The sequence below is a fragment of the Microtus oregoni genome, unplaced genomic scaffold, assembly GCF_018167655.1.
Source record: "Microtus oregoni isolate MIOR12 unplaced genomic scaffold, Mior012 000096F_ref0000112, whole genome shotgun sequence".
Classification (NCBI taxonomy): Eukaryota; Metazoa; Chordata; class Mammalia; order Rodentia; family Cricetidae; genus Microtus; species Microtus oregoni.
In genome coordinates this window covers 512,202-530,169 of record NW_024544709.1, presented here as the reverse complement: position 1 = coordinate 530,169, position 17,968 = coordinate 512,202, and the positions used below count along the sequence as shown (strand labels likewise).

The window sequence follows — 17,968 nt, the reverse complement described above, 5'->3', positions numbered from 1 at the left end:
CCTATAGGCCAGTAGAGGGCACCAGATCTCATTACAGATGGTTGTGAGCCACCATGTGGTTGCTGGGAATTGAACTCAGGACCTCTGGAAGAGCAGCCAGTGCTCTTAACCTCTGAGCCACTACTCCAACCCCCTAGCATTGAACTTTCAACTCTACAGGATTCTTTTTAAAAAAAAAAAAAAACAATTCTATTGTACTGGGCCCAGCAAAATTTTTAAATTTTCATTTCTTTTCACTATTTTTTTGCCCACCAGTGGTATTGCCAAAGAGTTGGGTGGGAGTTAAGAAAGGCCACAAAATTGAATGACTTCATAAAAATTCAGTATTCTTACTTACATTGAAAGTTAGTATTCCTAATTTTATTGTTGTCAGTTTAAAAAAAAATTGAGTTCAAGCATGGTGGCACATGGCTCTAATCCTAGTACTTAGAGGTCAGAGACAGGCATGTCTGTGTGAGGTTGGAGGGCAGTTTTGTACACATATTGACTTGTCTACCAGCCAGGGACACATAGTAATAACCTGTCTCAAAAAATTATTGAATTTTGGTTAAATAAATATTTTGAGTGTAAAAACGTGCTAAATATGCTACTCCTTAATATTCTAAAAGACATGTTTTTCATTTATTGTGACTCTAAGATTCTCTGCATTGTTTATTGATGATGCTTATTGTGATTTGCTAGCAAGAGTACAGCATTTATTATTTTTATTGGATTATGGTTTCCTCTTCTCCCATGGGAATTATAGGCTCCTCCCCAAATGACAGTATTTCACTATGACTGTCATTTAGTTTATAGCAGAGTTTCTTTACTGAGATTACTTCCAATTTTTAAATAAAAGAATTATGCTTATGGATGTTTTGTTTAGGTACCACATGAGGTCCTTGAGGAAGTGAGTAGAGAGCATCAGATCTGGGACTGTAGTTTCTAGGTGGTTGTGAGCCACGTTGTGAGTGTTGAGACTCAAACATGGGTCCTCTGGAAGATCTAGTGCTTACTCTTAACCACTGCATCATCTCTCCTGCCCTTTTGACGAGTCTGTTTGCAGATAAAGCATAAACTGTTCCTTGTAATGACATGTCACTGTAGGCAAACATTTTAAATTTATTTTTCTCAATCGCTTACTATAAAGGCTGTCTTTACAACACATAGACATATTATGTTCCTCTTGTGTGTGTCCTTTCCTACAGCGTGTGCTAAAATACTAGACCAAGCTAGCAAGTCTAACAGAAATGCATGTGATGAAGTGCCAGGTAACACTCTGCTTAATTCTGGTGTCTATGTTTGTTACCTTTCTATTTTGAATCTAAAATTATTATATTATCCTAAATTTTTTGTTTTGTTGGTTTTGTTTTATTAGGGTCTCTGTATAGAGCCCTGGCTATCCTGGAGCTTTCTGTATAGACCAGGGTGGCCTTGAACTTGAGAATCACCTCCCTCTGCTTCCTGAGTGCTGGAATTAAAACCATGTGCTACCAGACCCAACTTTTTTTGTTTTTTAGTTTTATGTGTGTGGGTTCTTTGCCTTACATGTATTTCTGTGAGTTGAATGCCTGGGGCTGGACCTACAGACAGTTATTAGCCACCATGTGGGTCCTGGGAACTGAACCTGAGTCCTCCTAGAACATCTAGTACTCTTAACTGTTGAATCATCTTTCCAACCTTTCAATTTCTTTTCTTTTTTGGATTTAACTTAGTGTGTGTATGTTACTGAACTTATAAAGATAAGAAACTCATATTCTACAGTCTTTTACTTAGAATTTACTGTTGCGAAAACTGGGTACCTTTCTTGTTTTGTTAACGTGAAATCTAGCAAACACATCTGTAAAAGTGATAGAAACTGTTTTTGTAATAGTGTTTGAAACTTATTTGTTTCATGTATCTGAAATAGCAAAAAGCATTAATTTTTTTGTAAGTAGATACAGCTGTTTTTATACCATAGGTATTTTTTTGCTACCTGTCAATATCTGAAAAGAAAAATGAAAAAAATCCAACTATGATGGGCATAGACTATAATTAATAAAGATCTTAGAAATTTAGAAGTATTCCAAAATGTTATTTTAACTCCAAAATACATATTTGTATTAGATACAGTTTTATATGAATTACAATTAAAAAGTATTTTACCCCTTATTGCAGCAGTAATGAGAGGGTTTTTTTTATTTAATGTGATTCATATGATTTACAATTATAAAAACATTTTAGCTCCTCCTGCAGCAATATATGAATGGAAAGTAAAGTCCTATTTGAATCCTTAGGGGTTTCTAAAGAAAGCTAAACATAGGTGAGAGCATCGGCTGAGCTGTTAAAGGCTTGGTTCATAACCAAAATGTCAAGCAAAACAAGGACCCAGACCTGACAAATATACTAGATGTAAAGTAATAGAATCTAAATTCTGTTGACAGAGATTAGGGAGGTTTTTTTAGCATTAATTTTAGTTTAGGAGGAAAGACTGACGCGAAATTTAAAACTTCTAACAGCATAAAAAAATGAGATGAAGGTTGTAATTAGGAATAATTTTGTCGTAGAATAATACTTTTTATCTTACCAAACTGTTTAGCCATTACTTTAAACCTTTGAAAGAAACATTTTAAAAATTAAACTCTGATTATTTTGCCATATGTGGATTGAACATTTACATAATAAGTAGTACCCTAGTCTGGATTTTCCTTCCTTGAAATAGAGATGTCTTGGTTTTCATTCCTATTTTAGTTAGTGTTACTTTTATTTTGATATATCCCATGTGAATATATTAAGCTATGAAACTGAGGAGAACTTTAATCTATCACCTTTAAAAAAGCACAACCATCTTAAGGAAAGATTGGCTAGCTTGAATGTCTTTTACCTTGTGGAAATGAACACTTGCTTGTGTAACTTAGACAATTAGTGCAGAGCTTATTCTTTTTCATTAGAATACATTATTTCTGCATTATCTTATCCCTGTCTGCAAAAATGATTACATCTTCATGTTCTTTGCATGCTTTTTAAAAAGCGACATATATTGAAACTCAGCATTTTTTATTTTTCTTAGAATCATTATTTTTGAAGAAAATATTTAACTAGATACTTGCAAGTTCTACTGTTGTTCTAGAAAGATTACAGAATTTTGCAGTTAGAAGAACCACTTGGGTGTGAGCTGTTTTTGTTTTTATTTCTGTTACTAGAGAGAACACAAAATTTCTTATTTGTCTCCTGAAAAAAGTTTAAGGCTAAGCATATTATTCAAAGGCCCTGGGACTGGTTTCCATCACCACATACCCCACAAAAAGAGTATGACTTTAAAAATGTTGTCATCAGTTTATGGGACAGTATTTTAGCTAAATAATAAAGTGATATGGAGTCTCTGTAAAACTAGCAACTGTAGTTGGGCACCTTCTGCTCTGATTTGAACCAGTTATATAAATATGACATTGTAGTGAAATTGACCAGTTATGACATAATTGTAGTGTCATGCTGTAATATATTTTTCCCATTATTAATAAACAGGTTTCCTATTTCTTAAATGAAATTTGTATTACCAAAATAAACCAAACATATGTTAATCTAGCTTATTGCATTCAAGTGCTTATAGATTTCAGTGATTAGTCCCATGAGGTATATACAATTTTTCAGGTTGTTTACAGCCAGTTTTTGGCTATGTAGCCCAAGCTGCTAGTTTTAACTTGCAGCCCTTCCTTATGTTCCACATTGCTGGGTAGGCTATACCTCGTCTGGTCAATTTTTTTTATTGAGATTAATTTAATATTAATTTTAATTCATAATTGATATTCTATGTGGCATCAGATATTGCTATTATTGAATTTAAATATTTTAATACATACTATTTACCTCGATACTTTAGGATTATTTTTTAAAGTCCTGAAATAGAATTATGTTCAATTAAATCTTAGAAAATGATACAGATTAATAGGAGTTAATATGAAGGTATTATATTGTTGTTTTCTTGATCTTTTTTTATCTTCCAGAAACTGGAAGTGATTTTTCCATGTTTGAAGCTTTACGGGATACTATTTATTCTGAAGTAGCTACATTAATTTCTCAAAATGAGTCTCGTCCACATTTTCTTATTGAACTTTTCCATGAGCTGCAACTACTTAATACAGACTACTTGAGACAGAGGACTTTATATGCATTGCAGGTATATGGTACCTCATATTCTATGAGTTTACTCCATGCTTATCCATGGTAACTTTCTTAAGTGAGGCACATCCTTGCTTTCTATGCCATTAGATTTGTTCTCTGCTCTTTGCACCATTTTATTTTAAACTTCTTATATCTTTACATGCATTTTCTGTGATATACATATATATATATGCCTTTTATTTAATCTATGAAAAGTACTTTATTTTCCATCTCCTTTGAATTTTAAATTTGTAACATAAATTTGGAGTTAAACATATATATATGTGTGTGTGTGTGTGTGTGTTTTATATAAATGTCTTCATTTCCTTATTTAGGATATTGTATCCAGACATATTTCTGAAAGTGATGAAAAAGAAGGAGAAAATATAAAGTCTGTGAATTCTGGTACTTGGGTAGCATCAAACTCAGAACTTACTCCAAGTGAAAGCCTTGCTACTACTGATGATGTAAGCCAATATGATATGTTAAATGTGGGCCTACTGTCAATGTATAATAAACAAAAGTTGAAGTTAGATCATATAGTTGATATTGAGCTTTAACAAATGATAAATTAAGAATCCTGCAATAGCTGGGCAGTGGTGGCCCACACCTTTAATTCCAGCACTCCGGAGGCAGAGGTAGACAGATCTCTGTGAGTTCACAGAAGCCTGGCAGCCTGGTCTACAGAGTTAGTTCCAAGACAGTCAGGGCTGTTACACAGAGAAATCCTGTGTCAAAACAACAGCAAAAACTAAAAGAACCCTGCAATAGCCACACATATCTTTAATGGGTATTTAATAAGTCTTTGTTGTGTTCTTGAGAACATTTAGTACGTCAAATACCAATCAGATCACAGAAAAACCTGGACAAAAGAAAATCATTCAAAAAAATGATAAATGTAATTTAATGTATTCTACTTAGAACAAATTTTTTAATCAAGTATAAAAAACATAGAAAATGGTAGGTCACTATTATATGCCAGATACTTGGGAGTGGCCTATTTACAGGTTCAGGCACTGATTCTTACCTCTACGTCAGTCCGAAAATGGCGATCCTACCTCCGGGAATCTCAGAATAAGACTGTGATTGAGAAATGTCTCCTGTTATATAATTCTCTCTAGTTTTTTTTTTCTTTTTTTTGGTTTTTCGAGACAGGGTTTCTCTGTGGCTTTGGAGCCTGTCCTGGAACTCGCTCTGTAGACCAGGCTGGTCTCGAACTCACAGAGATCCGCCTGCCTCTGCCTCCCGAGTGCTGGGATTAAAGGCGTGCGCCACCATCGCCCGGCTAGTTTTGGGATTAAGGGCATGCATCACTACTGCCTGGTTTCTGTGGCAAGCTAGAGTGGCTACTTGGATAAAAGGTGTGTGGTACTTGCTGCCTGGATATAAGGCTGGCCAGTGGGGTTGTTTTACTCTTCTGATCCCTCAGACAAGTTTTATTTATTAAAATACAAATGAAATGCCACTACAAATGAGATACATATAGTAAGGATCTAGAGATAAAGTGTCAATTAGAATGTAAAGATAATTTGAAATGTTAACTATCAATTTATAATTTTTAATGAGAGTTGGCTTTCTTATTTTTATTTATCAAGGAAGTTCTCCAAAATTACTTAATATTTTAATGTTTTAATAATGGGTTTTATTGTGGTCTTGTCTGGGTAGATTACTCATGCAACTTCTTAGTACCCTTTTTGGTATATGGTTTTATGGAAATAAGAGTTTCTGTGTTAGATGGAATATTTAGTGCTTTCAATGGAATATTTAGTGATTTTTGTTTAACTTAGGAAACTTTCGAGAAGAACTTTGAAAGAGAAACACACAAAATAAGTGAACAAAACGATGCTGATAATGTGAGTGTCATGTCTATATCTTCCAACTTTGAGCCTTTTGCAACAGATGATCTAGGTAAGCAGAGCTTTCTTAATAATCTTGCATATGACTTTAAGATTATCTCTTTGCAGTCTTTGAGCTGTTGACTAAGGAAATAACTAGGATGAACACACAAAAAAATCCATCAGTCTAAATCCATGACTCTTGTTTATTCCTTGACCTGGGGCAAATTATCTACTCTCTATAGGTATGCAAATGCTGAAGAAGTAGGACCCATGTCTAGTTTGCTATATTCTTGGGAAAAACATTGACCTTTCAAATATTTTGCTTTTTAAATGAAACTTTATTTTTCCTTAAGGAGAAAGATCATCTGCTTAGTTATTGAGGAAAATCCATGGTTTCTCCAGACGTGTTTTCAATAAAAATGTGAAGCTAATAGTTTGAGATAAAAACTCAAATTTTATAACAATCCTTTTACTTAATTGGTTATGCAATCTGAAGCAATAAGCTACTTAAGTACTGTCATTGTAGGGTCATTTAAGGATTAAACAAATAGCTGCTGATGATGTACATGAAGTGCCTCAGTAGTACAGTAAAGGGAAATTCTTTCAAAGCTAATTCTGGGCTGGAGAGATGGCTCAGCAGTTAAGAGCACCTATATCAGGTGGCTCACTACTGCTGTAGTACTACAGGTGCCTGTAACTCCGAGGGGATCAGTACCTTTTCCTGGTCTCAATGAGCTACCCACACACATGTGACATTCTCTTACACAGGCACGTGTATATCCATACACATATAAAAATAGGTCTTTAAAAAACTGATTTTACTTCCTTGTGTTCAGATTTTTATATTTTTGAGAGTATAGGAAAAGATTTGCTTTTACATGTTCTAGGAATATTTCTGTTCCAAATTCAGGTAACACCGTGATTCACTTGGATCAAGCACTAGCCAGAATGAGAGAATATGAACGCATGAAGACCGAGACTGAGAGTGACTCAAATATGAGATGTACTTGCAGGGCTATTGAGGATGAAGACGGTGCTGCTGCCACTACCACAGCCAGTAACTTAGAAGGTGTGTTTTTAGGGTGATCAGAAGTAATAATCAAAAGTTGCATATAAAAGCTAAAGCTAACTGGACATAGCTGTAATCACAGAACTCAAGAGGTTGTAGCAGGAGGATTAAATCTAGTATTGGCTACATTGCAAATTCAGGACTAGTCTGAACTATGTACTTGCCATTCTGTATTTACAAAAAAAAAAGTTAAAACCCTTTTTATTTAATACTAGTGGTTTTATTACTGCTTTCTTTTTAGAATAAAATTACTATAACATTCTATAAGATGTTATATAAATGTGTATATATCTATGTTTGTCATTGACATTTGCTGATGCATCATTTTTCTTAAAAAGTAGAAACTCCCATTATTGAGAATCACGTTTCTTCGTCACAACCTGTAAGTGACGTTTCTGCTGTCCCGTGTCCTAGAATAGATACTCAACAACTGGACCGCCAAATTAAAGCAATTATGAAAGAAGTCATTCCCTTTTTGAAGGTAAACAATATTTAAAAATAAACCAGCATATATAATTGCTAACAGTGTCTATATAATACGTACTTGTAAATAATGCTTTTAACAGGGCAAAGGAAAAAAATGTACAAGTGAAATTTGGTTGGGTGTAGTAGTGTTGCATAAATAGGCAGAATTCTGAGATCAAAGCCAACTATACATAGTGAGTTGTAGGCTAGTTGAAGAAGTGAATTGCTTTTTGAAATTGCATCTTATGTTTTCATCTAAAATAAGAATTTTAAAATTGTACTCTTCATCTAAAGTAAAAATTTTAAGTGTTGGAAATGAAAATGTAGTTTGCATTTCACCCAGATATGGAAAACTATAAAATATACTGTCATAGGCTCATTTTACTTTTTTTAAAAAGTTTTTTCCCTTACAGTATATTCTCATTATTTACACTCATCTTCTCCTAGATCCTTTCCACCTATCCATGCCTCCTCTTATTTCTCTTCAGAAAACAGGCAGATAAACAAACCAGAATAGAATAAAACAAACAGAAAGCAGAAAAAAGTTCCGAGAGGTACACAAACACACGGCGGGGGAGGAGGGGGGCACTAAAACAGAAAAACAGACTAAGCAAAAGAACAGTAAGGTTAAAAAAACAATGCTCAAATCATTATAAGATGTCTGTTAGATATATTTGGTCTATAATGCCATTTAACTCGGATGTGCCTATTTTTTATCAAAATGATCTGTCTTTGGTAAGGTATTATATTAAAGTCACCAACTGTTGTTTTGGGTTTAATCTGTGTTTGGAGAGCTGATTCAGTGGTTAAGAGAATTTGCTGCTTTTAGTGAGGTCCCAAGTTGGGTTCCTAGCACTCAGCGTGTTGTTTCACAAGTAAGTACAATTCCAGGGGCTCTCCCGCCATCTTCTGGCCTCAGACACTGGGAACAAGTGTGGTACACACACACACACACTCAGGCCCCTATACATACTCATACAGTTTTAAAGAAGGAAAGTCAGAAAAGGGATGGCATGAGGAAGCTTTCCAGGTGGTAGAATAATTTTTAAATATTTTTCTCTAAATGATTACAATATTGGAAAAGTGATTTAGTTAATGGTATTTTTTAATGTAAGATATCTTTTTAATATGTTGTCTATGCTGACTTGTTAGAAACCAAGCATGGTGGTACATACCTGTAGTCCCAGTAGTCAGTAGGCTGAAGCAAGAGTGTCAAGAGTCAAAAGTCAGCTTGAACTAGGTAATGAGACACCATCTTAAGAAATCACTTGCAGAAAGGAACTGCCTTGGCACATGAGCTTATTTATGTTTTATGTACTTAGATCAATCTTTGTTTTCATGTAGTTTGGACACCTCCTTGTTAGTAGAAGAGTGGAATTTAACATGGAAAAAGGGTGACGGGATCAGTTTAAATGAATTAATAGCAGAAAAGGAGATGAGAACCTTGAAAGTACTTGTTACAGGTCTGCTCTAGACTACCTTGAGAAGCTAATCAGGCTAAGGTTTATTTCATAATTCACATATAGTTTAGGGTTAGTATATAGCCATGGTTGGCCTAGAACTAAAAACCATCACCTCCTGCCTTCCCCTCCAAGTGCTAGAATCACACACATGCCACCACACTTTTTTTCACAAGGTTTCTAAGATGCAGTTAAGAAGAGACATGCTCTATGTGTTATTTTAAAGAAGTTAGGAAGACATCTCATAATATTTAGAGGCAGTTTTAGTTATTGGTATGGGTACAGGTATTGCTGGTGTAGTTACTAGCAACTGTTAGCAGGACACCATGACTGTGGCAAGAGAAAAAGCATTTAATTGAGAACTTGCTTACAGTTCCAGAGGAATAGTTCATTAGCATGATGGCTGGCATAGCAAGTGTGGCTGGAGTTGTTGAGTTATTAGCAGTAGGCAGAGAGAGATTGGACCTGGCATGAGCTTTTGAGACCTGAAAGCCCTATCCTCAGTAACACCCATTCTCCAGCAAGACTGCACTTCCTAAACCTTCTAATCCTAAACAAGCAATCCACTCCAAGGTGGCTAAGATTCAACTCTATGAGCCTCTGGAAGCCATTCTTATTTGAAACACCATAGACATAACAGAGAGGAAATTAGATAGAAGGTTGGTAAGATTGTAAACATGGTTGAAATTATGAACTATAATCAGGAAGACAGACAAGTTGAAAGGTCAGCATGCATAATTCTCCTTAGTACAGATAGGAAGTGATAGAAAGTATTGGAGAATAGAAAATTTCTTTATTGGTCATTTTCTAGTGTATGGGTTAAAATCCCCAAACCTTTCAGTGTATATACTGTAGAGACTGACCAGTATCTCTGGAAAATGAGAAACTTTACAAGAGAAACAAATTTCAAATTGTGTAGATTAATACTTTTTCAATAATAGATGAGTTTATATCCTAACCTACTAGGGTTTTTCTTAGGAGCACATGGATGAAGTGTGTTCTTCTCAACTTCTCACTTCAGTAAGACATATGGTTTTGACCCTTACCCAACAAAACGATGAGAGCAAAGAGTTTGTCAAGTTCTTTCATAAACAACTAGGAAGTATATTACAGGTAAGAGTTTATTTTTGCTTGTTACCTCCATACCATTTTGTTAGGGTTCTGTTGTCATTCTCTGATATTATACAACTTACTCAAGAATCCATTGTAATATTCATTTTGGATGGCATCGTAATATTATCTCTTTACTTAGTTAAAAATTTAAGAGGACTTTCTGTATTTTAATTTAATATGGCCATCTCTGAGAATTATCCTAACTCCAAGAATATTTTATTGGCTTAAAGGAGCTGGAGAAAAGACCTAGCTGTTAAGAGCATTTGCTGCTCTTTTAGAAGATCTGGGTTTGATTCTCAGCACCCATGTCAGGTCACTCAAAACTGCCTGTGACTCCAGCTTCAGGGGCTTAGGAATTAGCCACTCTCTTTTTTTGTTTTGTTTTGTTTTACGCATCTGTACATACTTGGCATATCCTCATAGGTACATAGACATGAACAAAAATGTTTTAATCTGTTTTTTTTTATCTACAACATTTTTTTATTGATATTTATTGAGCTCTACATTTTTCTCTGCTCCCCTCCCCACTTCAGTCCTCCCCTAAGGTCCCCATACTCCCAATTTACTCAGGAGATCTTGTCTTTTTATACTTTCTACTTCCCATGTAGATTATATCTATGTAAGTCTCTCTTAGTGTCCGCATTGTTGTCTAAGTTCTCTGGGATTGTGGTTTGTAGGCTGGCTTTCTTTGCTTTATGTTTAAAAACCACCTATGAGTGAGTACATGTGATAATTATCTTTCTGTGTCTGGGTTACCTCACTCAAAATAATGTTTTCTAGCTCCATCCATTTGCCTGCAAAATTCAGCCTGTCGTCATTTTTTTCTGCTGTATAGTACTCCATTGTGTAAATGTACTACATTTTCCTTATCCATTCTATGATCGAGGGGCATTTAGGTTGCTTCCGGGTTCTGGCTATGACAAACAAAGCTGCTATGAACATATTTGAGCACATGTCCTTGTGGCACGATTGGGCATCCTTTGGATATATACCCAAACATGCTATTATTGGGTCTTGAGGAAGGTTGTTTCCTAATTTTCTGAGAAATCGCCACATTGACATCCAAAGGGGTTGTACCAGCTTGCATTCCCACCAGCAATGCAGAAGTGTTCCCTTTTCCCCACATCCTCTCCAGCATAAGTTGTCCTCAGTGTTTTTGATCTTGGCCATTCTTATAGGTGTAAGATTGTTGTGGGAGCTGCGGGCCTGCTTTTCGTCCTGCCCGGCTCCCGCATGGCTAGCTTTACACCAGAAATAACAACACACAGACTATATTCTTTTAAACACTGCTTGGCCCATTATATCTAGCCTCTTCTCGGCTAACTCTCGCACCTGGACTAGCCCATTTCTAATAATGTGTTTAGCACCCAAGGTGCGCTTACCGGGAAGATTCTAGCCTACATCCATCCTGGGTCTGAGCTTCATCGCGTGTGCCTCAGAGAGCAGAGCTATGGAGTCTGAGCTCACTTCCTCTTCCTCCCAGCATTCTGTTCTGTTTACTCCACCCACCTATGTTCTAAGCTATGAGGCCAAGCAGTTTCTTTATTACTTAACCAATGAAATCAACAGATTGATATATGACACTCCCACATCATAAGATGGAATCTCAGAGTTGTTTTGATTTGAATTTCTCTGATGACTAAGGATGTTGAACATTTCCTTAAGTGTCTTTCATCCATTTTAGATTCCTCTGTTGAGAGTTCTCTGTTTAGGTCTGTACTCCATTTTTTTTATTGGATTATGTGATCTTTTGGTGTCCAATTTCTTGAGTTCTTTGTATATTTTGGAGATCATACCTCTGATGTGGGGATAGTAAAGATCTTTCCCATTCTGTAGGCTGTCGTTTTTGTCTTGTTGACCGTGTCCTTTGCTTTACAGAAGTTTTTCAGTTTCAGGAGGTCCCATTTATTAATTGTTTATCTCAGGGTCTGCTGGGGTCCTGTGCCAATGTGTTCAAGTGTACTTCCCACTTTCCCTTCTATAAGGTTCAGTGTGGCTGGCTTTATGTCGAGGTCTTTGATGCATTTGGACTTGAGTTTTGTGCATGGTGATAGATATGGGTCTATTTTTATTTTTCTACGTGTTGATATCCAGTTATGCCAGCACCATTTGTTAAATATGCTTTCTTTTTTTCATTTGATAATTTTTGCTTCTTTATCAAAGATCAGGTGTTTGAAGGTGTGTGGATTGATATCCAGGTCTTCTATTGGTTCCATTGGTCCTCCTAGCTGTTCTTTTTTTTTTAATTTATTTATTTATTAAGGATTTCTGCCTCGTCCCCACAACCGCTTCCCATTTCCCTCCCCCTCCCCCGATCAAGTCCCCCTCCCTCATTTGCTCAAAGAGCAATCAGGGTTCCCTGACCTGTGGGAAGCCCAAGGACTGCCCACCTCTATCCAGGTCTCGTAAGGTGAGCATCCAAACTGCCTAGGCTCCCACAAAGCCAGTACGTGCAGTAGGATCAAAACCCCACTGCAATTGTTCTTGAATTCTCAGTATTCCTCATTGTCCGCTATGTTCAGCTAGTCCGGATTTATCCCATGCTTTTTCAGACCTAGGCCAGCTGGCCTTGGTGAGATCCCAATAGAACATCCCCATTGTCTTAGTGTGTGGGTGCACCCCTCGTGGTCCTAAGTTCCTTGCTCGTGCTCCGTCTCCTTCTGCTCCTGATTTGGACCTTGAGATTTCTGTCCGGTGCTCCCGTGTGGGTCTCTGTCTCTGTCTCCTTTCATCGTCTGATGAAGGTTAATAATATTCCTGAGGATGCCTATGTGTTTGTCTTTGGATTCACCTTATTTAGCTTCTCTAGGAACATGAATTATAATATCCATCTCCTCCACTTCCCTCCTCTCCCCCCCATTTCCCCTCCCCCTCCCTCTCCAGTCCAAGGAGCAGTCAGGGTTCCCTATCCTATGGGAAGTCCAAGGTCCTCCCTGCTGCCCCCAGGTCCAGGAAGGTGAGCATCCAGAAAGACTAGGCTCCCATAAAGCCCGTCCATGCAGTAGAATCAAAATCTTATACCAATACCAGGCTGTTTTCAGTACTGTAGCTCTGTAGTAGAGTTTGAAGTCAGGGACTGTGATGCCTCCAGAAGTTTTTTTATTACACAGGATTGTTTTGGCTATCCTGGGTTTTTTGCTTTTCCAAATGAAGTTGAGTACCAGTCTATCGAGGTCTTTGAAGAATTTTGCTGGGATTTTAATGGGCATTGCATTGAACCTGTAGATTGCTTTTGGTAAGATTGCCATTTTTATTATGTTAATTCTGCCTACCCAAGAGCATGGGAGATCTTTCCACTTTCTGGTGTCTTCTTCAATTTCTTTCTTCAAAGATTTAAAGTTGTCATACAAGTCTTCCACTTGTTTGGTTAGAGTTACTCGAAGATATTTTATGCTATTTGTGACTATTGTGAAGGGTGTTGATTGATTCTCTGGTTTCTTCCCTAGCCCTTTTATCATCTGTGTACAGGAGGGCTACTGATTTTTTTTTTTTGAGTTAATCTTGTATCCTGCTACACTGCTGAAAGTGTTTATGTGTTGTAGAAGTTCCTTGGTAGAATTTTTGGGATCACTTATGTAAACTATCATATCATCAGCAAATAGTGAGAGTTTGACTTCTTTTCCATTTTGTATCCCCTGATCTCCATTTGGTGTCTTATTGCTCTAGCTAGGACTTTAAGAATTATATTGAATACATATGGAGAGAATGGACAACCTTGTCTTGTTCCTGATTTCAGTGGAATCGCTGGGAGTTTCTCTCCATTTAGTTTGATGTTGGCTGTTGGCTTGCTGTATATTGCCTTAATTATGTTTAGGTATGTATCCCTGCTCTCTCCAAGACTTTTATTATAAAGAGATGTTGTATTTTGTCAGATGCTTTTTCAGCATCTAATGAGATGATCATGTGGTTTTTATTTTTCAGCTTGTTTATATAGTGGATTACGTTCACAGATTTTCGTATGTTGAACCATTCCCGCATCTCTGGGATGAAGCCAACTTGGTCATGGTGAATGATGGTTCTGATGTGTTCTTGGATTCGATTTGCTAGTATTTTGTTTAGTATTTTTGCATCAATGTTCATGAGTGAGATTGGTCTGTAATTCTCTTAGTATTGTCTTTCTGTGGTTTGGATATCAGGGTAATTGTAACCTCATAAAAAGAGTTTGGCAATGTTCCCTCTGTTTCTTTTGTGTGGAATAATTTGAGGAGTATTGGTATTAGTTCTTTGAAAGTCTTGTAAAATTCTGAGCTGAAACCATCTGATCCTGGCCTTTTTTTGGTTGGGAGACTTTTGATGACTGTTTTTATTTCTTTAGCAGTTATAGGTCTGTTTAATTTGACTATCTGGTCTTGATTTAATTTTGGTAAGTGATATTTATCCAGAAAGTTGTCCATTTCCTTTTAAATTTTCCAATTTTATGGAGTACAGGTTTTCAAAATATGGCCTGATGATCCTCTGTATTTCCTCTGTGTCTGTTGTTATGTCCCCCTTTTCATTTCTGATTTTGTTAATTTGTATATTCTCTCTCTGCCTTTTGGTTAGTTGGATAAAGGTTTGTCTATTTTGTTTTTTCTCAAAGAACCCACTCTTTGTCTCATTGATTCTTTGTATTATTTTCTTTGTTTCTATTTTGTTGATTTCAGCTCTCAATTTGATTATTTCCTGCCTTCTAGTTCTCTTAGGTGAGTTTGTTTCTTTTTGTTCAAATGTTCTGTTAATTCTCTAGTGTGAGATTTTTCCAGCTTCTTTATGTAGGCATTTAGTGCTATGAACTTGCCTCTTAACACTGCTTTCATTGTGCCCCATAAATTTGGGTATGTTGTGTGGTCATTTTCGTTGAATTTTAGGAAGTCTTTAATTTCCTGCTTTATTTCTTTCTTGACCCATTGATGATTCAGGTGAGCATTGTTTAATTTCTATGTGTTTGTGGGTTTTCTGGGATTAGTATTGCTGTTGACTTCTAGTTTTAAAGCATGGTGATCTGATAAGGTGCATTGGGTTATTCTAATTATTTTGTATTTGTTGAGGTTTGTTTTGTTACCAAGTATGTGGTCAATTTTTGAGAAGGTTCCATGAGGTGCTGAGAAGAAGGTATATTCTTTTCTGTTTGGTTGGAATATTCTATAGTTGTCTGTTAAGTCCGTTTGAGTCATAACATCTGTTAGTTCTCTTATTTCTTTGTTCATTTTTTGTCTGATTGACCTGTCCAGTGGTAAGAGGGGAGTGTTGAAGTTTCCCTCTATTAGTGTGTGGGGTTTAATGTATGATTCAAGCTGTAGAAGTGTTTCTTTGACATATGAGGGTGCCCTTGTATTTGGGGCATAGATGTTCAGTATTGAAATTTCCTCTTGATGGATTTTTCCTGTGACTAATACGAAATGTCCTTCTTTGTCTCTTTTGACTGATTTTAGCTTGAAGTCTATTTTGTTAGATATTAGGATAGCTGCACCCATTTGTTCTTAGGTCCATTTGATTGGTCTATTTTTTCCCCAACCTTTTACTCTGAGATGATGTCTGTCTTTGAGGTTAAGATGCATTTCTTGTATGCAGAATAGGGATGGATTCTGTTTTCATATCCAGTCTGTTAGCCTGTGCCTTTTTATAGGTTAGTTGGGTCCATTTACATTAAGGGATATTAATGACCAGTGGTTGCGCTCTCCTGTTAATTTAGTTTTCATTGTTGGTCATATTAATTTGTTCAGTGTTTTCTTCTTCGGGATTTGCTGTAATGAGATCATCAATTGTCTTTGTTTTTGTTGATGTAGCCATCTTCCTTGGGTTGGAGTTTTCCTTCTAGTATTTTGTGTAGGCCTGGGTTTGTGGCTAGGTATTGGTGAAATCTAGATTTTTCATGGACTATCTTGTTTTGTCCTTGTATGGTGATCAACAGTTTTGCTGGGTATAGTAGTCTGGGCTGGCATCCATGGTCTCTTAATGTCTGCATAATGCTTGACCATGACCTTCTGGCTTTCATTGTCTCCACTTAGAAGTCAGGTGTAATTCTGATAGGTCTACCTTTATATTAGTTGGCCTTTTTCTTTTGCAGCTCTTAATATTCTATCTTTACTCTGTATGTTTAGTGTTTTGATTATTATGTGGCGAGAGGACTTTTTTTTGGATCCAGTCTATTTGGTGTTCTATGAGCTTCTTGTATCTTCATAGGGTTATCTTTCTTTAGGTAGGGCAAGTTTTCTTCTATGATTTTGTTAAATAAATTTTCTGTGCCTTTGAGTTGAACTTCTTTTTCTTCTATACCTGTTATTCTAAGATTTGGCCTTTTTATGGTGTCCCATATTTCATGGTTATTTTGGGTTAAGCTTTTGTTAGATTTAATGTTTTCTTTAACTGATGAGTATTTCCTCTATCGTATCTTCACCACTTGAGATTCTCTCTTCCATTTCTTGTATTCTGCTGTTCATGCTTGCTTTGTGGTTCCTGATCTTTTTCTCATGATTTCTGCTTCTATAATTCCATCGGCTTGTGTTTTCTTTATTGTTTCTATTTCAGTTTTCAAGTTCATGAATAGTTTCTTTTATATGTTTGATTTCTTTTTCTTGGTTTTCTTTAAGTGATTTGCTGATACCTTCCTTTTTTTTCCCCCCTCCATTTCTTTAAGGGAATTCTCATTTCATCTTTAAGAATTTCAAACATTCTCTTGAGGCTATTTTTTAGATCTTTTTTTTTCTGGTTTATTTATATTTGGTTGTTCAGGTCTTGCTTTTATAGGGTCTTTAGGTTTTACTGGTATTTTGTTGCTCTTTGTGGTATAATGTGTGATTTTATCTTTTCACTCATCTTTTCCTCTGATAGGTGTGGTTGGGGCTGTCTGAGATTCTGTTGAATAATCTTCTAGGTGCCGGTGAATCCAAAGCTCAGATGGTTGTTCCTGTGGTACAGTCAGTGTCACAGTTCTAGTTATCCTGTTGGTTATTCCTGTTCCTGGAGATAGCTCAGTGCTCCTGTGCTTTGGTCTGCTCCCTTGGAGTTTGCTGTCTTAGGCCTACTTTGGCCTAGGCTGCTGGCTTTGATCTGTTTTTGTAAATCCTACAGAAGTCCCTGGCTTGGAGTTGGACCTGTTCTGGTGGAGATTGCTGACTCTGGATCTGGCCTCTGGATTAGTCCTGATCCACCAATGTTCTGGGACTGGTTGGCTCCCAGGGCTGGATTTGCTCCTGGCTTCTGCTCCCAGTGGAGCTTGTTTCCTCAGGCCCACTCTGTCCTAGAAGTCTCGTTCAGTTCCACTCCTGTGGAATTTGTTCTTTAATCTGGTTTGATATTCTACCATGTGAATAGTTTAAGACTGAAAGAAAAGCATGCTCTGATTTAATTTTAAATAATGAGAAATTTTAGAAGCTAGAAACCAGCCTCTAATTAGAGAAACTTTTTAGAATATGAATAACCTTGCTTATATCATAAAAGTAACTGTTAGTATGTGTTTGATTATTGGCATTTCACTCTCCTTATCTGTTCTATTTGGAGCCTTTGAAGCTCCTCTAGTCTAGATATTCATAACAGCTGAAGGTTACCGTGAACTGTGTCCATGCCACTGTGACAAAACAGAACTTATAATGAACCTATTTGTTTTATACCTGTTATCTGACTTCCTTTATTTCCTTCCCTCCCACACTGTCTAACCTCTAGTAATTACTTTCTAATGCTCAGATAAACTTCAACTTTAAATTATGTTGAGGCCGTGATTCTTAGCTAGAGAAGACTTTTGTGTCCTAGGGGACATTTGACAGTGGCTGTAGGTCTTTATTTCATATAGCAGGTAAAGTGGGAGAGAGATAAGAAGGAAAAGGAGGAAGAGACGTACTAGGTAGAGGCGAGGCATGCTGCTAAACCTCTTTCATTTTCTTCCTGTTTTTTTTTTCCTACGAGGTCATGCCTATTTAAGAACAAAA

The 17,968-nt window shown here is 36.5% G+C and overlaps 1 protein-coding gene across 18 annotated transcripts in view; it reads left to right on the top strand.

Annotated features, from left to right (window-relative positions):
• Pcm1 (pericentriolar material 1) overlaps positions 1 to 17,968 on the top strand; it is a 96,913-nt gene that overhangs the window by 65,309 nt on the left and 13,636 nt on the right. For 6 of the 18 annotated variants that reach the window (XM_041644435.1, XM_041644422.1, XM_041644420.1 and 3 more), the window contains 7 exons: positions 1,188 to 1,250; positions 3,963 to 4,135; positions 4,455 to 4,586; positions 5,907 to 6,027; positions 6,868 to 7,026; positions 7,365 to 7,507; positions 9,930 to 10,064. In XM_041644435.1, the coding sequence (XP_041500369.1) occupies positions 1,188 to 1,250; positions 3,963 to 4,135; positions 4,455 to 4,586; positions 5,907 to 6,027; positions 6,868 to 7,026; positions 7,365 to 7,507; positions 9,930 to 10,064 (926 nt within the window). The remainder of the gene's footprint in view (positions 1 to 1,187; positions 1,251 to 3,962; positions 4,136 to 4,454; positions 4,587 to 5,906; positions 6,028 to 6,867; positions 7,027 to 7,364; positions 7,508 to 9,929; positions 10,065 to 17,968) is intronic. The other 12 variants (XM_041644426.1, XM_041644429.1, XM_041644423.1 and 9 more) reach the window with 3 other exon arrangements.